The sequence below is a fragment of the Musa acuminata genome, chromosome BXJ3-4 (assembly GCF_036884655.1).
Source record: "Musa acuminata AAA Group cultivar baxijiao chromosome BXJ3-4, Cavendish_Baxijiao_AAA, whole genome shotgun sequence".
In the NCBI taxonomy this organism is placed as follows: Eukaryota; Viridiplantae; Streptophyta; class Magnoliopsida; order Zingiberales; family Musaceae; genus Musa; species Musa acuminata.
In genome coordinates, this window is record NC_088352.1 from 36266389 (window position 1) to 36293040 (window position 26652).

General features: G+C 38.6%; 4 protein-coding genes across 4 annotated transcripts; all 4 read right to left on the minus strand.

Moving 5' to 3' along the window:
* Positions 1–3163: 3163 nt before the first annotated feature.
* On the minus strand, positions 3164–4606 carry LOC103993753 (uncharacterized). Its single transcript, XM_009413967.3, has 3 exons — positions 4384–4606; positions 4014–4299; positions 3164–3607 (listed from the first exon to the last, which is right to left on the minus strand). The coding sequence occupies exons 1-3, from the start codon at positions 4490–4492 to the stop codon at positions 3382–3384; spliced, it is 621 nt and encodes a 206-aa protein (XP_009412242.2). The 5' UTR covers positions 4493–4606; the 3' UTR covers positions 3164–3381.
* Positions 4607–5892: 1286 nt separating this feature from the next.
* Positions 5893–6964, minus strand: LOC135634745 (glutathione S-transferase F10-like). The gene is made up of 3 exons (XM_065145300.1): positions 6758–6964; positions 6628–6676; positions 5893–6545 (listed from the first exon to the last, which is right to left on the minus strand). The coding sequence occupies exons 1-3, from the start codon at positions 6905–6907 to the stop codon at positions 6079–6081; spliced, it is 666 nt and encodes a 221-aa protein (XP_065001372.1). The 5' UTR covers positions 6908–6964; the 3' UTR covers positions 5893–6078.
* A 318-nt stretch (positions 6965–7282) lies between these two features.
* LOC135635175 (glutathione S-transferase F8, chloroplastic-like) lies at positions 7283–8348 on the minus strand. Its single transcript, XM_065146069.1, has 3 exons — positions 8182–8348; positions 8039–8087; positions 7283–7947 (listed from the first exon to the last, which is right to left on the minus strand). The coding sequence occupies exons 1-3, from the start codon at positions 8329–8331 to the stop codon at positions 7481–7483; spliced, it is 666 nt and encodes a 221-aa protein (XP_065002141.1). The 5' UTR covers positions 8332–8348; the 3' UTR covers positions 7283–7480.
* A 3330-nt stretch (positions 8349–11678) lies between these two features.
* LOC135634814 (small polypeptide DEVIL 17-like) lies at positions 11679–13846 on the minus strand. The gene is made up of 2 exons (XM_065145441.1): positions 13509–13846; positions 11679–11878 (listed from the first exon to the last, which is right to left on the minus strand). The coding sequence occupies exon 1, from the start codon at positions 13779–13781 to the stop codon at positions 13599–13601; it is 183 nt and encodes a 60-aa protein (XP_065001513.1). The 5' UTR covers positions 13782–13846; the 3' UTR covers positions 11679–11878; positions 13509–13598.
* Positions 13847–26652: the final 12806 nt, after the last annotated feature.

Consider the following 26652-nt stretch of genomic DNA (forward strand, 5'->3'; position numbering starts at 1 on the left):
CCAACAATTAGCTAATCTAGGTTCCACTAGTTTGCCACTTGGAACCAAGCATTGATATAACTCTATCAAGATAGATAATGTTTCAATCCACTCATCGTCTTGGGTTGATCATGACTCAACTACAAACATAATAATGTAATCCATGTTAGAAGTGTTGTTGGGTTAAACCCAATCCATATACTTTAACAAATCAAGAGGGAATACGGGATTTTTAGAAATCAAAAGGCTCTGATACTGAGTAAAGAATCTTTAAATTTTAAAAATTTATAATCTTTAAGCCTCTATTCTAATTCATCTCTTCTCTCTCGATTGTTTATTGAGGGATATACTCAAAACATTACATGAACTTATTTATCGAGGGAAAAATTTAAAACATTGAATTCAACTTCGATAAGAACTCCTATATGAGATTCTTAAACTAAAATCCTATCCAATTATAAAATTTGATTTATACTTCAACATCTTTCCATAAATTAAATTCTATAAAAAAAAAATATTATGGAAAGCTGGAAATTTCCTACATTGTCTTTCAATGTTATTGCTTTATGTTATAATTTCTGAAATCTAAATTCTGAGCCACACAATCTACAATTGCTAATCATGTGCTCAATCTGTCTTATATATCTTGATCAATTATAAAGACTCTAATATGTTTGAAATCAATTTTATCAGATTTTTGGAATCAATCTCTAAATAGGAAATCAATGTCATCAATATAATCATCTGCATAGATATCTTTCTTTTTATAAAATATTTATTAATCTTTATATCTTTTAGACGACTAATAACATGTCAATTTCAATAATATTTTTTTAATATTTAATTACTAACTCTGTAAATTTTTTATATATATAAGGAGATAAAACTACTTTTATGTGTCCAATGAAAATAAAATCATATATTCCAATAAAATCAAGACTATCCATATTTCAATGTGAATCTTGTTTTTGTATGAATGTAGTATCTTTAATTTGAGAAACAATACTATTAGGGTAATCTGTGATGAGGTCTTCTTTTATTGAGATATTTTTATTTTCTTCTAGTTTTGTATCATATGTCTTTTTTTATTTACTATCGAATGATATAGAATGATATATATAATTTTCATAAATATGTTGTAAGATCAACTATGCTACCTTTTTATCTTCTTTATTAAAAATCGACTCTTCTGTAACTCAAAATTTGTATAGTGTATCACATCTTTAAAATCATCCAAAATAATTTCTTTGAAGTCTTCTAATCCAAGATAAATTTGCATCACGACGTTCCATCTCTAATAATATTTTCATCAAATCTAAGTAATAACGAAATTTGAAATAAATTATCAAAGTCATCGTCCATACTTTCAATCTTGTTTTTTGAGAGTTTCAATTTTTCAATCTATTGATCTTTCTCTATCTGTTAATTAACATCGATCATCTTTCAATTACTATAATTTAATCTGTCGATTGCTTGATTTATCTTGATATCTTCTTTTATTTAATGATTTATCATGCTCAAATTTGCTATGTTACAAGTAATTCTTTTCTCTCTATAATTTCTCTCTGCTTGCTTTTCACTCTTTATGATTTTTCTCTCTTTTTGAATCTTTTCAATTTATCTCTCTCTAATAACAAGGTTTTTTTTTCAATAGTTTTATTTCTCTCTCTACAATATCATTTTTCTCTCTAAACAGTGCTATTTCTATCTCTAAAGAGTCTATTTTTCTCTCAACAATACTGTTTCTCTGTTTATATACTTAATTCTCTGATGTGTTTTCTCTCTCTAACAAGATCTAATCAAGGCTTTCAATAATATAAGATAGGTATTTTTAGTATTTATTTCTTTCTCGAGAGCCTCTTTAACTTTTGGATGTCTTTGAGATGTTCTAATACCATATTGGAAATTAAAACTCTCATACCATATTAGAAAATCTCTCATGAAAGATTATAGATATCAAGAAATTATGGAGAAGTGTCCAGGAGTAAAGAATCTTCAAAAACTAAAACTCTTATTGAACCCAAAATTTATAATCTCTTTAACCTCAAATCTCTGAGCCAATGCTCTAATTCATTTCACTTCTTAATTATATACATAATGAACCTTTTATTTATAGAAGGATAAACTAAAAACTTTGATTTTAGCTATGATGGAAACACTTATCTTCGTTCAGATTCCTAAACTAAAATCCTATAAAATCACAAATTTTGATTTATACTTAACGTTGAGTAGCTAACAGTCAACATTGTTATTAGTTTATCACTATATCCCTCCCATTAACAATTATAGGTTTCAAATAATCTCAATTTTCTTTAATAATTTATAATCGATAACATGAATTCTTATCTAATAATGTATCCATAACCATAATAAGAAGTTACAGTCTTTTTCACACATCTAAGTGATATTTATATTTTTCTACATGCTGTTGCGATGTGGTTAGATTTTCACCTTCTTTTTCTTTTCTAGTGTTTTTCGATAGACAAATAAAAATATTTAAAAATAAATTTATTTTTTACGCAAAACAATGTTATCATTTTCAAAAAATTTATGAAAAATAAAAAGATATAAAAAGGTCAAAAAAATTGATTTATGAGTTATCTTCTAAAAAAATCAACAACTCATCATGCAATTACCAAGTAATTTTATACAAAATTTCAGGAAAATATTAGACAAAAAAAATTGCATAAAAGACTCGGCCCTCCGATTTTTTTCAAAATATAAATAATTTTTAATACAAATGATTTTTTCCAACTTTAGGTTGATTATTTTTCTCCAGTGTTGCTTGGCAGACAAATCAAAATATTTTAAAATATTTTTTATAAAATCGTTTTCAAAGAATTTTTGGAAAATAAAAAAACTAAAGATATGGTTTCTTATATTACAAAAACGCAAAGGCTAAGACCCGATTTTATCGTAATGTAAAATATTGTGATTACTTGACAATATAAATGATTTTTTATCCAACTTTAAGTTGATTATTAGATAAATGTTATGACCTAACAGTCCACAAACGCCATCGTCATCCATATCCTAAATATCTCCAGCTGTTTAGGCAATTAATTCATCAGGGCTAATCGCAATATCATGTAACCTACCATCGCAGCGCTTAGAACTTGCATAGTTATTATCGTTTATATATTTATTATCTTATCCTGATATTTGTAATTGCCGAGTCAATCAATCAAAAGTCAAAACATCTCGACTGGGTATCATTATCGTCATGTACTATGTACAAACGTATACAAGACAGAAACAAAAAGAACGGCGAATGATGGTCGAGAAAAGTCAACAGCTCGACTGGGTATCATTTTCGTCATGTACTATGTACATACGTATACAAGACAGAAACAAAAAGAACGGCGCATGATGGTCCTCGATCATCATGCCATCACACGACGGCTAGGAGATGCACCGGTGCGAGTACATGGAAGCGGTCGTGTCCATGGCGGGGTCGTCTAAGGCCCGGTGGTGGTGGTCGCTCTCCACCAGGCCGTAGTCCATGAGCGGGCGGTGCTCCAGCTCCTCGTCGTGGTCCTCCACGAACTCCGGCACCTCCACCTCGCCCCTCCTCATGTGCTCCCACAGGTACTCCAGCCGGCTCACGTATCGCAGCTTCCCGTATAACCTGTTCCACCCAGATCGGAAAAACCCTTGGATTAGGATGCCATCAACTCGGATTAGAGTAGAAAAACACAACGAGACTTCGACTGGGAAAGCGAATCCCATCGGCAAATCGACTATTAGATTTGGTCAAGCCATCGAATTTTCCCAGGGATCGAATTAGGTTACCAAAACAGCAATGAATATGAGCCCTATTTTGACCTTTTACACCCTATAGTCAACTCCCTCGACTTGGAAGCTAACAAGCGTTGTTTTCTGCTACTATGCGCCGAGGGCCAATCGGGGCAAAGGAAAGTCTACGGTTCACGATAGCAATTCTCAGTGGCCGAAACGTGCGCCGGGTGCAACGGGTCCGACTGGCACATGTTAACGGTACCCGATAACAGAGGACTAAAGTGCGCGTGACTCACCCGTCGCTGAAGAGGAAGCGACCGAAGGTGGCGAAGAAGAGGCGGGCCTGCAGGCCCGGGTGCACGAAGTAAACGGCGCGGAGCCCGTCGCGGACGGCGGCGGGGAGCGCCTCGTAGACCGACCGCAGCGCCGTCACGCCGGGGAAGTTCTCGGACCTCTGAACGAGGGCGTGCATGTACACCACCACGAACGGCGCCCCGGCGAGCTCCGGGAACACCCTCCTCTCTAAGAAACTCCGCAGCACCTCCTCGCCTCCACCCTGCGCTGCGCTCATCAATTCCCTCGCTGTCGCAGATTACTCCCAAATCAGGAACGGATCGGAGGAATCGCAAAACGAGCAAACAACAGATGTGGATTAGCCCTTCGTACCTGGGAAGAACTTGCCAACGATGCGGAGGATCTTGCAGCCCTTCTTGTCCCGGCCGCGGATCTTGAATGCCTCCTCCAGCATCCTCTCCGTGCGATCACTGCTCGTCATCTATTTGCTACAATGCGTAAAACGACGATGCAAGGAAGAAAGACGGTTTCTCTGGTCTGTAGCGAGGAAAGGGGGAGGCGGAGACCGGGGCGTTAACATAGCGGAGGGAAAGGAGATAAAGACGAGGGGATTAGGAAGGAGTTAATCTCGAAAACGAATATTCCAAGGGAATCTACTCTTTTGTAACGGAGCGAGGCGTTGGCCTGGCGTGACACGAGCCGGGCCGTCACGTGGCGTTTGCTTCGCCCATTGGCTGGGCGGCGGACGGACATTGGAGTTCGATCCGTTCACACGTCTGGCCCAGTCGTAGGAAAATAAAAAAAAGGCTCGCCCACCCGTTTTCCGTTACTCGGTTTATCTACCTGTCTTCGTATTGGGCATTCTGGGTGGTTCATTCAGTGGGCCCCGTCACTCCTCACGTCTTCGTAAGGACGGGTGGCTGGGAACCAAAAGCGGTTGCTTGCGATGTGTAACCTGCGAACGATGAACCCCAAGAGTTGACGGTTGGAGGAGCCCTCGACGTCTTCACCGCCTCTCTGTCTCTCTCTCTCTCGCGACGCCGTGTCCACTTCGCCCTTTTAGTTCGTCTTGCTTCGGTTGAAGTTATCCACTTCCGTCATATACGCGCCTTTAATTGCAATTAAGTCTCTTTTATTGAATATTAATACGATGATGACGACTGGTATTTGCAATGAAGGATACCCAATAATCACGACAGCTATATTCTTAAAATAATTCCTTTTTTTTCAATTATATATAACATCATATTTTAATTTGGGCCATTCAAAATTTTGAAGAGCGGCTCAATGATTCCTCAGTCAAAGGTGTAGATGGATAGGGATCATTATTCAAATTTTCTATTTTTTTAATGATATTTCTTATATTACTTTCTTTTGCTATAGATATATTGGATTCTGATTTTTCTTTACGAGACAAGATTTTAGTTGCACGCTATTTTTCCGTTTCTTGGACGGTAAAGTGCCATTCGTCATCTCAATGAGTCAAAGACAGGTTAGCTGGTCAATGAATAGAATGTGGAGGAAGGGTGATGGTTTCGGCAGGTGGTGGTATTTGGAAACCCAGAGGAGGCTTAGTAGTTAAAGAAACGTCCACCCACTGTCCGCAAGGCATGTGTTAGTACGATTCCAATAAAGATGCACTGTAGTACTTAGCGTAGCGTAGAATTCGTAGTCCACGGTCCACGTTCAACGGAGCAATTGGTTCAACAAATGGAGGAGAAAGAGACGGATAAAGAAAGAAATCTGATGGGATTCTGGGCAACTTCGTTGTTTTGTTTTGCAGCACGGTAGGAGTCTTAAATGATGCATGCCTCAGTACACCAGATTGGCTTTGCAGTGTATCAAACTAGAGAACAGGTCTAGAATATTAGGATCCGGATATACTGTTAAGGTCACATAAGTGACGCTTAATCCTTATTCGTACTTGGCAGCACATACTCCAACGGGGAGCACTGAGCAAAGACGGTAAATAAAGAGCAGCTGGGAAAGCAAACGACACACAGCAAACGAGCAATCCACCCCTCCCTGAAGAAGAGCTATCACACTTGGGGACAAAACCAATGCTTATTAGACGATGTGTGGCGGCTCCTTCTGCATCTCCACCACCCTCTTCCACGAGGCCCGGCCCAAAATCGCTTTGCACCACTTGAACACGTTCTTCCTGGCCTCGAAGAGCGAACGGCACTCTTTGTTCGACACCAGACGCTCGGTGTTGGGAAGGTGCGAGAGGTCGGCGAGCGTGAACTTGTCTCCGGCCAGGTACTTGGTCTCGTCCAGCCGCTGCTCGTAGATGTCGAGCACCTGGGCCAGCCTCTTCTTGCTTCTCTCGATCACCTCCTCGTCCGGCACCAGGCCCGGGAGCGGCGGAAACGCCAGGTTGAAGACGAGCGCGGAGCTGGGCTGGTCGAAGTTCTGAGCCTCCGTCTGCAGCCATTGCTCGATCGATGCCCTCTCGAGCGTCCCGGAGCCGAGAAGGTCTTTGTTACCTTGTTCCACATACTTCTCCGCCAAGTGTCGGCATATGGCTCTGGAATCTGCATTCATAACCACATATAACATTCGGCATACGGAACGAACTTGTGGGGCAACCGCACGGAGTTTGTTGTCTTCTCTTACCGACGAGGGTCGTCTTTCCATCTTCAAAAGTTAGAGCTTGTCCAAAGGGCTGCGACGAGGAATGGTGCATGCGTTAATAAGACTTGGGTAGCTTAGCCATTGGTATAGATTCTTGAGCTCTCATATATACCTGTAGCTTGAGGTACTCGGGGAGCCTCTTCTGGCCCTTGTAGGTGTCGACGCGAATGAGCTGGAACTCGATCTCCTTCTCGAAGAGGCAGGTGAGCACCCTCGCCACCTCTGCCGACGTCGGGGAGCCGAAAACCTTCACGCTAGCCATGGTAAGTGCGCAAGGATGCTCCTGCACTCTGGTTCTCGGTGCATGGAGGGGGAGACTGCGAGGGGAGATATAAATACTAACAGGGCTGGTGGGGAAATTCCTTGCTTCACAAGAGGAGAATTAAAAGTAAAAGAAAAAGATATAAAGGAAAAGAGAAAAAGGAAAAGAGAGAAAGTTTAGCGTATAGGGAATGTTTCAGGGAGCGCATATCGTGCCCATTGGATGGGGATCAGATGGCCAACTGATGTTTGCTTTTATTGCTCTGGTTTGAGCTTCACCATGAAGGCAGTGCTTCCAGTGATTTTTGTTCTGACACCAAGAAATGGTGCTTGGTTGAAGACAGAGAAAGAAACCCAAAGGAACAACCTAAACCCATCAAGGCAGTGCTTCTTGTTCCAATTAGAACAAGCGTCTCCACACGTACGCGTGCACACGAGCACACGTATATATTGTGGTGTGAATGTTATATATTTTGTTGAATTCTGTCACATATCACAAACTTATTCTCTTAGATGCGCATAGAATGCTGCCACCACATATTTGTCTAGGCAAAGATTCTACATGGTTAAAATCTCAAATCAGACCGGGACGCTCGCTCTGCATCTCGACGACTTGCTTCCACGACGGCCGTGCTGAGATTGCAGTGCACCATCTCGCCACGTTCCCCCTGGTCTCGAAAAGCTTGCGTCCCCTCTCGGACATGGTGAGGTAGTGCGAGTTGGGAAGGTGAGAGAGATCAGCAAGCGTGAACGTGTCACCAGTTAAGTACTCGCTTTCTCCGAGCCTGGAGTTATAGATGTCGAGCACCTTGGACAGTTTCTCCTCGTTTTGCTGGATAAGTTCCTCGTCGGGTGGCATGTGAAGTGCTGGTGCAAAGGTCAATTGGAAGACCAAAGCAGAGCTAGGAGGCTCGAAGCTCACAGCTTCTGCTTGTAGCCATTGCTCGATCGATGCCCTCTGGAGGAAGCCAGTACCAGAAAGAGCCTTGTTTCCCTTGTCTTCGTACTTCTTGGAGATGTGTCGACAAATATCTCTTGAATCTGGCAGAAGAAGAAGAGGATCACGTTATCTCTAGAATGTAATCCATGCATGTTGCTGTAGGCAAACATCGAGCGGTGATCCAACACATACCAACAAGAGTTACATCTCCATCTTTGAAGGTTACTTGACCACATGGATTCTGCAAGGCCGAATGGAGGAGCAAGCAGACAACCCTTGTTGAATCGTAATATTCAAATGCAAGTGAAAGAAGAAGCAGCAGTTTGATGACTTGCCTGTAACCTGAGGAACTCCGGCACCTTGTGCCCCCCCTTGAACGAATCGATACGAACGATTTGGAACTGCAGATCCTTCTCAAAGAGGCAAGTTAGCACCCTGGCCACGTCTGTGGCGGCCGGCTGTCCAAATACCTTCAACATTGTCATCTTCTCTCTCGCAGGTGACAACTTAATCTCGACGAGGGCTTTAAGTAGTCACAACATGAGGAATCGAATGCTTTCGTCGTGGGCAAGGATAAAAGGAATAGGAAAAGATAGATACCAAAAGGAAAGAAAAAGGTTCAAGCAAATAACAGTATGGAGAAGTACAACTAGTGAATGAACATAAAGGAGATTAAGTCCTTTCCCAGTGCAGCAAGGAAGTGCAAAGTATGATACTCCGTATCTTGTGAGCACTGATTGTTACCTCCTGGATCAACTAAGGAACCACATAAGTGAGACAGAAGACTGGAATGAAGTGTCTAGCGGTCTGGCTAGGAAGATCTCAAAGACTTTTGTCGGAAGACAACATCTAAATATTTGGTAGAAATCTGATGATTGTAGCCTGCCGTGGAGATTTAGGTAGCTGAAATCATTCGACTGGTCTAAAGAGGAAAGCAAAGGACATATTAACAACAAAATGTTGCGAGACTTGATTTGCGGTGTGTTATGTTACTTTAGAGCTTATAACCTAACCCTTTGTATACTTATTAGTTGAACAAGAACAAATATCGTTTCTCTTGATCCATGACACACTCACTTTGTGCTATAGATTCCAACCCAAGCATGCATAATGTTTCGACAGAAACAAATACGTGATGAGATATAGTCGCTGTATGCATGAACATGAACTTTTCTCAATCATAATATTATTCCTTTGCTGTCAGGACCATGTAGAGCATAGGTGCATTAAATGCTAGCTAAAACAAAATAATCAAGGAGTAAATGGACGAATGAAAGAGATATCTATACACATAAAGATGCTATCTCCATCTTTCAGATTTGCTTTTACACTCACCATCCATCATTTATGTTCTATTAATCCTGTTCAACAACTTTTTCCAGCCTCAGCATTAACTACACCAGAGAAGGATCTTGTAAAAGATCATGAAAAGTAGGCAGCCTCATCAGAGGCTGGTCCATGCAACACTTTAAAACTTATAATCCACTGTGATATGAAGAGAGTCTCGGAAACATAAAAAAGGAAAAAGATACATGCTTGACACGTATAATCAAAATCTTATTTTTCCTGTGGCTGCATGTATGAGGTTTGTTTTGATTTGCTTTACTGTGTACGTATGCTGTCCCATATGCCTTCAGGAAGATAAAATCTTCTTATACGTAAACATAATAAGAATCTTACATGTGCATTCTAACAGTTAAGAAGCTTGTATACAAGTACCTAAATGGCAGTGCAATTGGGAAACGAAAGAGGTATTGGAATGAAAAAGATACTAAGATATTGGCGCGGCTCAATCAGAACAGAGTACAGTACGTAAAGCCCTCTTCTTTGGCTTGCTGGTGAATTCTGAGTGAACCGGGCCAACATCATAGCAACTATTTCATGGCGTGTTCTTCTCCTCCTTCCAAACCATTGTGTTAGATCGAAGAGGAACAAGAGTTTATGGACGTAAAGCAGCTTCTCCCATCTCAACTACGAGGGAAAAAGAATGGAACTGTTTGGAGAAGATGGAGGGGGGGGGTGGGGGGGAGGGAGAGGGGATAGAGAGATGGGTCTCAGGGGGAAGGGAACGACTTGGAATTTAAGGAGGTGGGTGTGTGGCGAAGCATTAAAAGCCCCGACTACCAAAGGAGAGAGACAGGCTGCCACATTAATAGTTAACCACCTCCAACCTCACAGTATTCTTTCCATCCCTCTTTCTCTCACACGGCTATATGATCACTACTTCATCACATTTGCTTGCGTCGAAGACCATCAAATTCCTATTCCATTCATATACAAGCGTCCAAGTGGTATAGTAAATCCCACTGCACCAACAACTTTGGAGGTTTTGCTCCTTCAGCCATTACTGCGAGCTCTGAGCATTAGCATGTGAGAGAGAGAGAGAGAGAGAGAGAGGAAGCGGGATTAATTGCTACCTCTTGGCTGGCACAAGAAGACGTAAATCTAATGTGTTGCCATAAACGCTAGGAGAAGGGCTAGAAGATTGAGTGTGGAAAGTTTTGCCTTGTGAATTGATGTGTTGTATAGCACTCGAGAGCCTTTCAATTACAGGAGTCCACTACTGAAAGGCACTTCAAAACATTTCAGCAAAGAAGTCCTCCAGAAGTTGTTCCCACTGCATGGCACAGACAATGGGATGGAGGTCCATAAGCAGGACCATCACTAGTTGTCACTTGTGCCATTAGTGCATGAATTGCAATAAATAAAAATTTGAAGCTTTGTACCACCTTGCTGTGCATTCTTGTTGTGTCTACAGGTGCTGCTAGACTGGACTGGCCACTTCCAGGAAATGTGGGTACAGATTGGAAGGTTTTTATCATCGCATATGGCACAAAAATTAATCTAGACAGACGTGAAATATGATGTTCCTTATGGTCATTATCGTTTGGATTCCATCGACCTCATCTGCTTACATATAAGAGAAGGATTTCCACCCTGGTTGCTCCCTGCAGGAACTGTATAACCTGGTAATGCTTCAGGAGGTGTGCAGTCTTTTCTGTGCACTCTGCAACAACGTGACATTGATACGAGAGACGGATCATCCAAATGGTTGGATACGCAATGAAGTGGACTATGTTATTTGTAGTCACAGATGCCGATGATGTGAAACCCACAAGATTAAGTGTTGTGTTGGGGTGTGGAGTCAATGAGGGCAGTAAATGAAGGAATCTTTGTCTGAACAACGACGATATAATGGCAGGCATCTACGTACATAAATGCGCTGCCATCTCATGGCACTACGTTCCATTTCAGTCCTCTCTCTCTCTCAAATCCATCAAGCAACACTTACTCTTCTCCAGCTACCTCTTCTGCTGTATTTAGTTCTTCTACTTAATCCCTAGAGCTACATGTGGTTTGAGTGAAAGAGCGAATACAACCCGTGCTGAACGCATCAGCACTCAAAAAACCGGTCTCTCCACCAAAGAGAGTTTTTAGTTGATCGTGCCCAGCCGACCAACCAATCAACACATCTATTTTCTTCCCTGTACACATGAGAGATATCTTTAGCTCTAAACTATTTAAGCAATGATGATGAGTTGAAGCGATCTAATATTCCAAGAGTTACATTTGCAAGAGCATATTCCTAAAACAATTACTTTCACAGGGTTAATGTTTGGTTTTCACTGTATGAGGAACCTCAAATATCCATGACCTAAACTTGAGCATCAATTTTTCTCACAAGTCTCCTGGTCTTGTTTCCTTTCCACCAGGCTTGACTTCATGAGGCATCTCTGTTTCCATCCATTTAGTCCAACTGCAGAATGCACATCAAGATGAAACAAGGCATCACAAAGGAGGTATGGATGGATCACTCTGTGTGCAGCTGCACTTGTTGGTGTTGATGAAATCATTAATAATTTATTTCACAGTACTCTGACGAAACAAAATACTTGTCCAATTGGAACACAATTGTTCAAAGAAGCTTGCAGCAAAAGACATCTGCTCAATAGGAACCCAATAGTTGAAAGAATGTTGCAACAAAAGATTTCACCACTTCTCTGCTTGCTTATATATAATAAGCCTGTTTTTCTTGGGAAAAAAAATAAAAGATATTAGAAAATCAACTCTTATCTATATCCAAAAAGAAAATCAATTTTTTTAATCACAAGACCCATAATGAGATTAATGACAACCCTTATATAGTAAGTACGCTACGACTCCTCTTGTATACTCTCTCGTATGAACCCGAAGAATTTATATCTTTCTTTATCCTCCTCTCTAGAAACCTTAAATAGCATCTTCTCTACCAAAAATATTCAAAGTATTCCTTAAATCTTGTTCTTTCTCTCTCTCTCTCTATCAAAATCTAAAGATACATAAGATATTTATAACAAAATTAAATCTAAATTTTTAGAAAATTTTTCTTTCACAAGGACTCTTTCTTTCTCCCACTAGGATTTTTTATTCTCACTGGCTCCAGAAATCTTAAAATACTTATCAGTTTCAATAATTTTATTGTTCTCAATCTGGCTAAAAGCTGATGCACATTTGGACTCAAAAGAGAAATATTAGAACTGCACAGAGTTGACTTTCAACTCAATACTAAATTTACTATAACTTGTAATATAAACCTACACATTTTATATAGGAAAAGAATGCTTGTATCGATTTTTTTCATGATTAACTACTTAATGACATATCCATGCTTATATAGGAAAGCTAAACTTTATGAACTTCACCTTCCAGGAATGTTATTTGGTTTTTAGTTATGGTTATATACGGAGCTAATCAAGTCAGGAAACAGAATCTGAAAGATAAAGGTGCCATGAAAGCGCTAATTACTTCAGTTTGTTTTGGACAACAGTAAATTACGAATTAAAACAAAAGCATTACCAAAAGATTCTTCGAGCTCAAGACAAGATGGTGCAAAGATGGAGCACTCAAGATGTCTTTCCTGCATACCTCTACCTCAACAGATACATTAGATATCTAAAGAACTACCAAATTGTAATTTGTAAGGATTTCTCTCTAGACTTACATTGCTTGTCCTCCAAATAATTTGAACTTTATTAGGACTCAACTCTAATACGTATTATAAACATAAAAGGAAAACACTACCAAGGTATTCTTCAAGGTTAAGGCAAGATGCTAAGACGATGACCTTTTCGTTCCTCCTTGCCATCGTTGCAATACTGCTACTAAGAACATGAAGAAAGCCTGAACATAGAATTAGGTTTCAATCTCCGTAAGGGTAACATGATAAACATGTGAATTTAGACTTGGATCCTTCGACACAAGTTTCATGGTGTACTCTAAAGTTCAATCGAGGGAACAATTGTACGTATTGGAAATAACGTAAAGACTCAAACAGGCTGCGTTGCCTGCAGTAATGCCTAATCAGACAACAACAATATTTTAAATAATATGTGCAGTAAAGTCAATCTTTACCACGAAGAACAAAGAAGTTGAACATCTTCTGCATAATAAATTATTTACATGGCGTACGGTTTTGGCTATTAATCTTTCTTCTCATACAATTAATTGATGATAATTGGAGCAGCAATTTACCCACCTTTAATCCATGAAAATTGTGTCATATTTCTTCTGAAAAAGAAAAATTATTATAAAAACAATTTAAAAAAAAAAAGAGAAAAGGCAGCACCCAAACAGATTCAGAGCATCCATGCAACATGAGACATGAATTGGAGTCAAGAAACACCTTCGTTGCTTCTCTTCGGACTCAAGAAGGCCATCTGCAGATGAGGGAAGCGTGAAGCAACGAGGGAACATGGCGCCGTCAGGATGGGGTTCAGCACTTGCCGTACTTGTGCCAGCAGAGAAGCATCACCACGCACCGCCGCAGGATGTAGAACCTGGACCGCTTCTCCTTCGCCACCGCGAGGCAACCGACCTTGTCCGACGCCGCGTCCTCATCTTCTCGCCACCGTCTGCCGCGTGCCCGCCTCGCCCTCCTCGATGCGCACTGGCCCATACGACGACGACAGAGCGAGCGCACGCAGGAGGGAAGCGCTCGTCTCGCCTCTGTTCCCCTGGCTTTTCGCCTTTGGGGGGGGGGGGGAGAAGTCTTCTCGTTATTACGGATAGCCTCCCGTACAATGGACGGTCCTGATCGTCTCTACGAAGCCGTAGGCCTCACGATTGTGACACGTTTATGGTCGTGTCGGATGGGATGACCACCACAATAATACTTTCTTTTACTTTTAACTCTCCCCGTCCAATTACGTGCTTCGTGATTGGATGCATTTGTGCCCCGTCATGCTCTAAAGTCAAATCATATTTCATATTTCATATTTCTTTGTGAATATCCAACAAGAATTAATTAATAAAAATAATATATGTTTAAGTAATATTTTCTAATATACTAAAGCAATTATCATCTTTAACTAAGAACAAATTTTCCCAATCAAAGGACACAAATATAATTTTTTTCCTTTACTATATCAAAAATAATAATTACATCATGAAATTAGTTTTTTTTATTTTTATAAAAAATAAAAATTATGTAGGTTGATTCTCCTAAAAAATAAAAAGAAAACCTAATATCCTAAAACGAGCATTTGTTTTTATTTTGATTGAAAATTTGAGAAGTGGAGTTAGCACTCGCTAAAGATAATAACATTATCTTGCACTTTTATCGTATCCCCTTTCACTTGATCTTACCTAAGAGCTTCTGTATAGAGATCTAATGCCTCTGCCATTCAATCGAAATAGAAATTTTTTTTTTTTTTTTTACTTGTTTCTTACCTTACGATCGAATTGTATTGATTTGCTCTAATTGGATTACAGTCTCGAACATATTATAGAATTGTGATGAAGGTTGAAATTCCAAATTTAATAGTTGTATTATATTTGTTACAAAAAACAAATGATACTTTTTTTTATATTTTTCACTTAATTTTTATGATAATTATTATATTTATTAAAAATATTTATATGTGTGAGATGAAAAGAGATATCTTGAATACATATTCATATATTGTTGATGATTGAATAAGTCATATTATATATATTAGGTTTGAGTCATAACCTAAGAGCTTAGGTTTTTGGGATGAATTGGTATCTAACTTAATATATATTCATTATAATTAGAATGACTTGGATTAATCGTTATAAAATTTTGGTATCAAAACAAGATGAATAAAATTTTGATTTGAATGAGTCAAAATTAAAAAAACTATTAAATCATTCGATTTAATTGAATAAAGATGAATAAATCACTCCATAACATCAAAAAGATACGAGATCAAAGCTTAAGCTAAGGAAAAGATTCTAAACCCACAGTTGAATTAAAAAAATATTTAAAATATTCATACGTAGCAGATAAAAAAAAATATCATTAGAGGATAGTCTTATATGATTATATATTTTTATTTATTATATATCTGGGCCATATAATTTTTTTCTATAAGATTACATATATTCATTTATTTTATTTATTTATTTATTTAAATAAAAAAATATGTATTCACTCTTGAATAAGTATAAAAAATATTAAAGGAGTAAATTTATCACATAATATTCGATGGATTTTTGAAATATAATTTTACTAAATAATATTTATGATAATATATATTTAAAATATAATTTTTATCTATTATTTATCAAACATTCATAATATTTTATAATTATATATTCACTCAAATTTTTTTTAGTATATACTAAAAATACAGATGTACCCTCCAAAGCAACCTTCTACTTGTGGGAAGCCGTTTGTGTGTTTCAACAACACAACGTGACCCTACTTAAGTCGCGGCGCTTGGGATCGTGTGAGATTCGTTTCTTCAGTCGCGGTAAAGTCCGCGTCACATTCCTGATCGGAAACGGGTTTTCTTGTTCCTTCTCCCTCTGACCATTAACCTCAATAGCAGACGAAGAAAGCCATGCGCATGATGGAGGCACAAAAGGGACGCAGCAGATATGAGAATCAAAGTCAGGAGGACTACATCACCAACTTGTGCAAATCCAAACATTTCCATGGAGGCATCAGACCAATCTTTCTACATACAGATCATAAAGTTAGACCTCTCCGAACCTTCCAAAAGATCGGTACTCTATACAAATTAATGTATACATAGCCCACCAAAAAAAGCACGAACTTCAATTCTCCTCCGGTATGCTTTGGAGTGCAGGCATCCACCCGCCGTTCCGACGCTTCCCGCTCTCTGCTCTCTTCATGTGCCGCCTGCGCAGCGCATGCAGCAACTGCTCCAGGCTCGGCGGCGGCGGCGGCAGCGACGTGCGACCGCGACCGCCACCTGCATCGCTGCGCTCCCCGCTCAGCGACGCCACCATTACCTTCAGCTCTTGCTTGCTCATCACAATCTTCAACCGCACTACTCCGTCGCCTTCCTCCGTGGAGATGACCATTCCACGGGTAAGCTCCTCGACGGCCTCCTCTGCCGTGACCCTCGGGCTCCCGAGGCAGAAGCACTTCCGTAGACCATGGCCACGTCTGCTTTCTCTCATATTGGGCTCCATTTCCATCAGTCTCCGGTAGAAGGCACTTGGGTTTTATATAGAGGGTGGCGTAAGGCTAATTTGTGAGAAACGAATCTCAAATAAAAGAGTGAGAAGGTGCATGCAATTATTAGGCATCCAAAATGGTCTCACCTCACATGGTCTTCATGCGTTGAATACTACGAGTCTAACATGTGGTAGACCCAAATGGGTGCAGCATTAAACGTTACCAGGAATCAGGTAGCATAACATGGGAGGTTGTGACTACTTGACTTCATGTAGGGCCAAACATAATTCAATGCTGGATTCTACCGACTCCACATGGGCTACGCGACGCTTGCGGAGACCGCCAACCCAAGTTATGAGCGAGCCTCACGCCATGTCTTCCTGTTCATGCATCTGACCATCGTACATTGCACAAGGTTAGGCCCGCCCTAAGATTACAAGTATCTCACCACATGACGCTGCAGTAGTATATATGAAGCAACCATCGAAGTGTCTGAGTTCATTGACATTTGTCTTGTATGATGCGTTATCATCGCTGTAGACGATTGCGTCTTCCAACATGCTATTGTTCTACAAGGAAAACTCTTCGTCCTTGTTATTTTGATTCTCCAAATGGGGTAATGGATACGTTACCTACCAATGTTGGAAGTTGGAACATCTACGTTTATGGATGTTGGTTGCCCAATGATGAGATCGGCAATGGGTCGGTCATATGCCACCAAACCGAGTATTAATTAGTATACATGCATCTAATCATGGCTTGATTGGGTGCAATGAGTACTCATTGGTCTTCTCATGATTGACTTACATAGTGTATGCAAAGCATGGGAATGAATTATGAATTATCTTTTAACCATCTACAATTCTCATTTCTCCTTTATGATGAAAATTCCCAACTAGAATGTTTAGAGATGAATTACCTTATCCATAATTTTTTTTTTTTGGTTTCATTTTCTGTGTAGCAGAGCTGAATACACTTCATCTTATGAACCAATGGATTTCAAATCAGAAAGCAATCATCTGGTACAACAGGCCAAGGGGACATGAAAGAAACATGTTTAAAGTTATGCAGAATTCCCAATCCATTTAGAGATAAGCTGTCACCGCCTACTTCATTTCCTTACATGCTTAGCAGCTGATTAGAAATAGTCACATTATATTCTCATGAACTCATCATATCCTGTTAGAATAGGAATCTAATGTTCTCTACAAACGGAAGAAAAAGGATGAGTCATCACAAAGGAAAAGATATCAAAATGAGATTGCTTTTGTTGTGTTGATCTTGATCTGATCCCCAACTTTAAAGAATCTCCTGACGCCAACCATTCCTTTAGGGAGCTGTCTTCCCCTGGATTCTAAAGTTCAGCCACATTTTCCATGCCACCGGCCGACAGATGATTCTTTCTCGAGAGCCATATTTTCTAACGATTATTTTTTAATCTAAGGTAATCCGACTGAATTTTTTATCTTTTTAATACACTTGGATTCACTTTGACATGTAAGCCTAATCCGATTAGCACGCAAGGGTTAATATAAGGTGAATTCTTGATAGTTGGAATCGTTTTGGTTACAAGTGTGAACCACTCTACCCCAAGTTTGTAGGATTTATGGAAGTCTTAGGTAGATGGAGGCATGTTTGTACTGATCTTTATTTTTGGATGTGGCGGCAACGATGTCAGTTCGTTCTCGGCAGCTGACAATTAAGAAGCAACGTGTTCCCGAGCTCACTGATGGGTAACTCCCTCTTCCTCGAAGCCTTCCAGAGAATATCTATTCCATAGTTTGGATCTTCTTTCCCACGTCGAGATCGACGGACAGCACAAGGAGCATTAAGAAAAAGAGGAAAGAAGGAAAAGGAAAGTAGAAGCAGGAAGAAGAAATGGTCGCAGAACCAACCTCCTCCTCCTCCTCCTCGCAAATCTACTTAAAACCCATTGGAAATCCATCGAGCAACCGAAACAAGGAACCGAGAGTCACAGAGGAACACGAAGCCCGAGCGCCAATGGGGAATTGCTTCAACAGAACTTACGAAATTTCCATCGCCTCTCAACCTGTAAAGCCTCCACCTGTGTCTCCACCCGCTGCCTCTCCCTCCCCAAGCGTGATCGTTCGAATCCCAAAGCAGCACTTTTCTACGTCAACAAAGCACCTTCTTTTGGAGACGTACGAGTAAGAAACGATAAAAATATAATACTATTATACTATTGAAAAAAAACAAAAAATTGAAATAGTTATAAACAAGAACACTACTAAACTATTTTCAAGAATATATTTTTATTTTGATGAACTTTGATATATTTTTTAAAACTAATAACTTTATTATTATGTATGATTAAGTTAGGTATAGGAAATATCTCCATAACATTATTATTTGACAACATATTCTAATGTTGTTGATAGTGCAATTATTATTTACTTTTTGAAACTCTAAGATATAGTTTTTGATTCGAGATGAAAAAAGACTCTTTCTTGTAAGCATAAAAATCTGTAATTATGCTAAGTCAATAATACGGAATTAACCTATATGCCAGGATTGAAATCAATACATAGATCAAATTATACGATGCGTACCTTTTGATGCCATCCGTTCAGAGATCTTGTTTGATCTGCTCAGCACCGTGATCCAAGATTGCTGCAGGCTCCGTCTTTAATCCGATCGCGCTGCGGAATCTGCAGGGAGTGCGAAGAGTAGACCCTTTCTCCTCTCTTCCTATCCTTTCACAGGATCACTCAGATTGATGGATTTTGGGGAGAGGGTTTTGGGAGAGAGTCGAGGAGAATAACTGAATTCCTTGCGACGTTATAACGCTCTAACACACTAACTCCCTTAGAGATCCTGTAGGCGAGAGCAGAGGGTCTATGATGAGATGAGATCTCAGAAGATTTCCTTCCATCAAGGATATCTCCGAGGAATTGTTCCGTAGTGGACTTAGTCTTGGCTAAAATATCGCAACGGAACCCAATTCTATTATATATCTTATTCAATAAAAGGGCCACATATTCTAACATTCTCCCACTTGGCCCATTAATTAATAAGATATAAAAGAGATACAAAATCAAAACAAACAAAACAAAATTTGTTTGAAAACAATTTTATCTAATTGGATTCCAAAAAAATTTTGAAAAGCATTTTATACATGGCCATGTTTTAAAAATAAGCCAATAAGTCCAATAATCACAATAATACTATATTAAGTCCAACTATCAATGCGAGTCATAGCGGTTGTATTTCATCAATGTCATACTCCCTTCTATGTACCACAACATTGTTAGTCTTTCCTAACATAGTCCATAATGACCCCTGTAATTTGTCTTGTCAAGACAATCCTGTTATTACATTCAACCATAATATGCATAAACATAAATGTAAACAGGATAACAGAAACAGATAACTTTAATTAAGTAAAATGTCAATAATAGCATCCACATAAACATGCATCACCATATCCTTTATGACTTGCTCACAAGCCCCATTCTAAGAACATGTTCTTTGAATATTTTGCACTGTAAGGCTTTTGTCAATGGATCAGCAATCATCATAGTGGTGCTCAAGTTCTCAATTGACACTTGCTGTTTCTGGACTCTTTCTCTAACCACCAAGTACTTTAACTCAATGTGCTTGGAACCACTAGAGTACTTGCCATTCTTAGAGAAGAAAACTACTGCAGTGTTATCACAAAATATCTTCAGCGGCTTAGCAATTGAGTCGACCACACCAAGTCCTGAGATAAAATTTCGCAGCCATAAAGCTTGATTTGTGGCCTCAAAGCATGCCACAAATTCAGCTTCCATTATTGATGATGCAATAAGCGATTGCTTTGCACTTTTCCAAGAGATTGCCCCACCAGCTAACATAAATACAAATCCTGAAGTGGACTTCCTGCTGTCGAGGCAATTTGCAAAATCAGCATCTGAATATCCAGTTACTTCAAGCTGATCAGATCTCCTGTATGTGAGCATATAATCTTTTGTCCCTTGTAGATATCTCATTACTTTCTTTGCAGCTTTCCAATGTTCCATTCCTGGGTTGCTTTGATATCTTCCCAGCATTGCAATTGCAAAACTGATATATGGTCTTGTACAAGTTTGAGCATATAGTAGACTTCCAACTGCACATCCATAAGGAATATTCTTCATTTGATTCTTTTCTAAGTCATTTCTAGGGCACTGGTTTTGATTGAATTTTTCACCTTTAGTAATAGGTACATCATTGGTTGAGCAAAGCTGCATATTAAATCTCTCCAAGATACGATCAATATATCCTTTCTGAGACAATCCTAATAATCCTTGAGATCTATCCCTGAATATCTCAATGCCAATGACATAGGATGCCTCATTCATATCAACCATCTTAAAGTTTTTGTTGAGAAATATCTTGATTTCGTGCAATAAACCAAGATCACTACTGGCAAGTAAAATATCATCCACATATAAGACTAATATAATAAACTTGCTCCCACTTACCTTCAAGTATATACACTGATCAACAGTGTTTTCCTTAAATCCGAAGGAAGTAATGGTATTATGAAACTTTATATACCATTGTCTAGAAGCTTGTTTAAGGCCATAAATGGATTTCTTAAGTTTACAAGCCCAACTTTCTTTTCCCTTTTCTATGAATCCTTCAGGTTGTTCCATATAGATTTCCTCATCCAGATCCCCGTTCAGAAATGTCGTTTTCACATCCATCTGATGCAACTCAAGATCATAATGAGCTACTAATGCCATAACGATTCTCAACGAGTCCTTTTTAGAAACAGGAGAAAAAGTCTCATTATAGTCGATGCCTTCCTTCTGAGAAAAACCTTTGGCCACAAGTCTGGCTTTATATCGTTCGATATTGCCCGTTGAGTCGCGTTTTGTCTTAAAGACTCATTTACAATCGACTCTTTTACAATCATTGGGCAATTCAACGAGATCCCAGACATCATTCTGTACCATTGATTTTAACTCTTCTTTCATTGCATCATACCATTTTTCAGAATCGTTACTTTCTATGGCTTGTGAAAACGATAAGGGGTCTCTTTTTATTCCTATATCATAATCTGATTCTTGTAGATATACAACATAATCATCAGAAATGGCATGTTTCCTTTTCCTTTGAGATCTTCTCAAATCTGCCAATTGTGATTGTTCTACAAGATCATCAGCGACGACATCAACATCATGTGAGAGTTCTTGAATGTTATTTTGTTGTTCACCCTCATCAATACTCTCATTGATTTGAGGAACAACAATCTCTCGGACAGGAGATGATATGGGAGAATTAACCTGAATCTCCTCAATATCAAAATTAATCCTTCGAGATTTTTCACTCCCACTAATTTCGCCATTTTCTAGGAATTTTGCATTACCAGATTCTACTATTCTCATACTATGATTAGGGCAATAAAATCTGTATCCCTTGGATTTTTCTGGATAACCAATAAAATATCCTGAAATAGTTCTTGGCTCCAATTTCTTTTCATGTGGATTGAATACTCTCATCTCTGCAGGACACCCCCATATATGTAGATATCTCAGACTGGGTTTCCTACCAGTCCATAACTCAAAAGGAGTCGATGAAACTGACTTGCTAGGAACCCTGTTCAAGATGTACATAGTTGTCCTAAGAGCTTCACCCCACATCGACTCAGGTACAGAGGAGTAACTCATCATGCTCCTAACCATATCTATCAGAGTACGATTTCGCCTTTCAGCAACACCGTTCTGCTGTGGCACACCTGGTAATGCATATTGAGCACAAATACCCCGTTGTTCTAGGAATCTAGCAAAAGGACCAATATTCTGACTAGATCCATCATATCTGCCATAAAATTCACCACCTCTATCAGATCTGACAATTTTAACTTTTCTATCTAATTGTCTCTCAACCTCATTTATGTATACTTCAAGAGTATCAACGGCTTGAGACTTTTCATGTATTAGATAAACTTTGCCATATCTGGATAGATCATCTATAAATGTGATGAAATATTTTTCTCCACTAAAACAAGAAATATGGAGTGGTCCATAGATATCTGGATAGATCATCTATAAAGGAGTTCTTTACTTCTTGTGGCATTTTTCTTTATTTGTTTAGTTTGCTTTCCCTTAATGCAATCTATACAAATATCAAAATCAGTGAAGTCTAAATGTTCCAAAATATTATCCTTCACTAATCTTTCAATTCTTTCCTTGGAGATATGCCCCAATCGTCTATGCCACAATATGGAAGATCTTTCATTATTGAAACTACGTTTCAATCCAACATTTGATTGTAGGGTCATTAGTGTCTTTGCAAACTCAAGATCCAAATTAATTCTGTACAAACCATCGCATAGAATTCCTGAACCAACTTTTATTGAATCGTAAAATATGCTGAGTTTGCCACTACCAAAAGAAATACAATATCCTAACTCATCAATTCTAGAAAGAGAAATCAAATTTCTAGAAATTGTAGGGACATAACATGTGTCAACAAGATCCATCAAGTGACCCGTCTCTAAGCGTAGACGATAAGTTCCCATTGATATCACTTTCGCTTTAAGACGATTTTCCATAATAATGAATCTTTCATGTTCTTTTGGTTTCCGAATTGAAAGGAATCCCTGCATATTATTTGTAACATGAGTTGAAGCACCGGAATCTATCCACCAAGTGTTAGAAGGAACTTCTGTAATGTTTGATTCGAAACATACAAAGGTCGAGTTAATACCTTTCTTTTCGAACCAAGTCTTGCGTTTAATGCAATCCTTCTTCACATGTCCTTTCTTGCCACAAAAGAAGCACTTTACAGTAAAGGCTTTCTTTTCATTAGTCTGTTTAACATTTCCAGACTTAGCAAATCTCTTTGATGGATGATGCTTCAACTTCCTTTTCTTATTACCTCCTCCTTGAGTAGTCGTCATAACATTATATGAATTTTCCTGCCTTAATCTCAATTCTTCCTGAACACACATGCTAGTCAACTCATTCAAGTCCCACTTATCCTTATTTGTATTATAGTGAATCTTGAATGGGCCAAACTGAGAAGGAAGAGAATTAAGAATAAATTGCACGAGGAAAGATTCATCAACATTCATGCCTAATGTTTTAAGTTTTGCAGCTTTGTCGGCCATATTGAGGATATGATCCTGAATTCCTCGAGTACCATCATACTGAGCCGTAGTCAGTTCTTTCATCAATGTGCCAGCCAATGACTTATCAACAGATTTAAATCTGTCTTCAATAACCTTTAAATATTCCTTTGCGCTAGTTGCAATCGGTAATGAAGTCTTTATATTATTTGCAATTGTCATTCTTATGAACATTAAACTAAGCCTATCAGATCTTTCCCAAGCCTTCATTTCATTAACTTGTTCTACAGTACTTTCATCAGTCAAGTCTGCAGGCTTTTCAACAAGTAATGCTAGATCAAGATCTAATACACCCAGTGTGAATTGCACATGCTCTAACCATTCTGAATAATTTGATCCAGAAAGTACAGGGACACTTGAAGCATATAAGTGTATATGCGGAAGTACCACTGCAAAAATATATATAACAACATTAATGCTTTGAGTTTGTCAAAAATTGATGAACTATTGATGTCATCTATATTACACATTTAGGTGAAATATTAACATATCTAGTGTTCACTCAAGAATATTTTGGAGGACTGATACCATCCTTGAGGAATAGGTATTGTTACCTTTGGGTATACAACCCTAAACTGCAAGGATATCTAAAATAGTATCATCCTACTCCATCACATAATTATTTGAATTAGATTCTCCTTTGGGATTATCTAAATCTCATAATTATATGTGTCATTATGAATATTATTTCTTTAATATCATTTAGGACTAATTCTTTAATATTATTTTATAAGTCATTAGTCCAGATCACTTTGGTGACTTCAAGACTAATGCCATGATATAAAATAAAAATGTCCTATAAATAATAAAGCTTTTATTGTAATTTATATCACAAAAGTCTATCATCCTAGGCCACTTTGGCAGCTACTAGTCAGATAGAACTTAGGGAAATGAATTACAAATAATATTCATCAATTTATTTAATTTTTGCTAAGCAATTCAATAATAAAATGACCATAATAATTATTGAATACTAATGCAAAACAGTTCAATAATAAAGAACAATAATAATTATTGAATATTAATACAAAACAATTCAATAATAAATAACCATAATAATTATTAAACAATAATGTAAAACAATTCAATAATAAAATAACAACAATAATTATTGAACATTTATATAAAGTAATTCAATAATTAATTACCATAATAATTATTGAACTTTAATACAAAGCAATTCAATAATAAATAACAATAATAATTATTGAAATTTAATGCTAAGAAGTTCAATAATAAATAACCATAATAATTATTGAACATTTATGTAAAGCAGTTCAATAATAAAATAACCATAATAATTATTGAACTTTAATAAAACTCATATGATAATTTCAAACATATACATGTGAATAAATAAATAAAAATTCCAAAAAATGATAATTGGATTTTAATTTTATTTACCACATATATAATGAATAATTCATATGAGAAAACCATAAAATAAACCATAATTTATAGTTCTTTTTTTTTAATCAAAATTAAATCCAATCAAATAATCAAAAAATATAATCATGATTAAAATTAATCATAATTATAATAAATGATATTTATCAATTTTATAATTGAGAATATAACCTAAATTTCTCAATTTCATAATGATAAAAACCGAAAATATTTGATAGGATATAAATCGAAAATATGCGAATGGCAGAACTGTAATTTGGTAGAAATTAGACCCGAGGGTAAAACCGTAAATATGTTGACAGAACATAAAATGTAATTACGATATTTGCAAAGGGTAAAACTGTAAATTTTTAAAAACCCTATCCTCGAGGACAAAAACGTAAATATGCCAAAACCCTAATCTGCCATCGCCGCCGCCGCCTGCGCGAGCGGCGCTGCCGCTGCTGCCTGCGGCTTGGCCGCCAGTACGCATCTGCGAGCTGCCGCCTGTGCGCGGCTGCCAGCGACCGCCTGTGCGCGGCCACTGCCGCCACGGCGCTGCCGCCGCGGGGCTGCTACTGCTCACGCGCGGCCGCTGCCGCTACGACGGTTCCTGCCCGCGGGTGGCAGCTGCCAGCACGCGGCCGCCGCCTGTGCACGGCCAACTCACGCATGGCCGCCACCTGGGCTATCTGCCTGCGTGCGGCCGACCGTCGCATGGACGGATTCTGGCCGTGTGCGACCGGGGTTCTGTGATGCCGTCGCACGGACAGAGTTCTGTGATGCCGTCGCACGGACGGAGTTCCGTGATGCCGTCGCACGGACGGAGTTCCGTGATGCCGTCGCACGGACGGAGTTCCGTGATGCCGTCACAAGGACGGAGTTCCGTGATGCCGTCACAAGGACGGAGTTCCGTGATGCCGTCACGTGGACGAGTTCTGTAATGTCGTCACGCTACTCGACGTAATCGCAGATTTGCAGCGAGGTCGACGGTGACCATTACTGCTTAGCAGTTCTTGGAAGACAAAGGTAATTATGCATCGTAAATTAATTTACAGATCTAATGCATGATTTCAAAAACCGGGCTCTGATACCAATTGTAAGCATAAAAATCTGTAATTATGCTAAGTCAATAATGCATAATTAACCTATATGCCAGGATTGAAATCAATACATAGATCAAATTATACGATGCGTACCTTTTGATGCCATCCGTTCAGAGATCTTGTTTGATCTGCTCAGCACCGTGATCCAAGATTGCTGCAGGCTCCGTCTTTAATCCGATCGCGCTGCGGAATCTGCAGGGAGTGCGAAGAGTAGACCCTTTCTCATCTCTTCCTATCCTTTCACAGGATCACTCAGATTGATGGATGGATTTTGGGGAGAGGGTTTTGGGAGAGAGTCAAGGAGAATAACTGAATTCCTCAACGGAGAGATGCGACGTTATAACGCTCTAACACACTAACTCCCTTAGAGATCCTGTCTTTTAATAGGCGAGAGCAGAGGGTCTACGATGAGATGAGATCTCAGAAGATTTCCTCCGGATATCTCCGAGGAATCGTTCCGGACTTAGTCTTGGCTAAAATATCGCAACGGAACCCAATTCTAACATTTCTATCATCCAAAGTTTTGCTACGAATATCCTTTTGCTATAAGTCAATACTTTCATTTATATTATAATTTATTTTGAACACTCATTTCGATCCAATAATTTTTTTTCTTTCCACAAGTCTATTAACTTATAGGTTTCATTCCTCTTAATTGGCTTGATTTCTTTTTTCATTATTTATTGTCATTCATTTTTTTCAATTGCTTATGTAAAACTTGTAAACCTTCTTGAAGGGGTTTGATCCGAGAAATCATCTAATAAATTTG

Bases quoted from the DNA above. Each gene is read 5' to 3' on its own strand.
- LOC135634745 (XM_065145300.1), bottom strand. From the start codon at position 6,907: ATGGCTAGCGTGAAGGTTTTCGGCTCCCCGACGTCGGCAGAGGTGGCG. The intron at 6,677-6,757 runs GTATATATGAGA...TCCTCGTCGCAG, and splicing joins CCGAGTACCTCAAGCTACAG to CCCTTTGGACAAGCTCTAAC. The intron at 6,546-6,627 runs GTAAGAGAAGAC...TTATGAATGCAG, and splicing joins TGGAAAGACGACCCTCGTCG to ATTCCAGAGCCATATGCCGA.
- LOC135635175 (XM_065146069.1), bottom strand. From the start codon at position 8,331: ATGACAATGTTGAAGGTATTTGGACAGCCGGCCGCCACAGACGTGGCC. The intron at 8,088-8,181 runs GCAAGTCATCAA...TCGGCCTTGCAG, and splicing joins CGGAGTTCCTCAGGTTACAG to AATCCATGTGGTCAAGTAAC. The intron at 7,948-8,038 runs GTATGTGTTGGA...TTCTTCTGCCAG, and splicing joins TGGAGATGTAACTCTTGTTG to ATTCAAGAGATATTTGTCGA.
- LOC135634814 (XM_065145441.1), bottom strand. From the start codon at position 13,781: ATGGGCCAGTGCGCATCGAGGAGGGCGAGGCGGGCACGCGGCAGACGG.
- LOC103993753 (XM_009413967.3), bottom strand. From the start codon at position 4,492: ATGACGAGCAGTGATCGCACGGAGAGGATGCTGGAGGAGGCATTCAAG. The intron at 4,300-4,383 runs GTACGAAGGGCT...AATCTGCGACAG, and splicing joins CGTTGGCAAGTTCTTCCCAG to CGAGGGAATTGATGAGCGCA. The intron at 3,608-4,013 runs GTGAGTCACGCG...TGGGTGGAACAG, and splicing joins CGCTTCCTCTTCAGCGACGG to GTTATACGGGAAGCTGCGAT.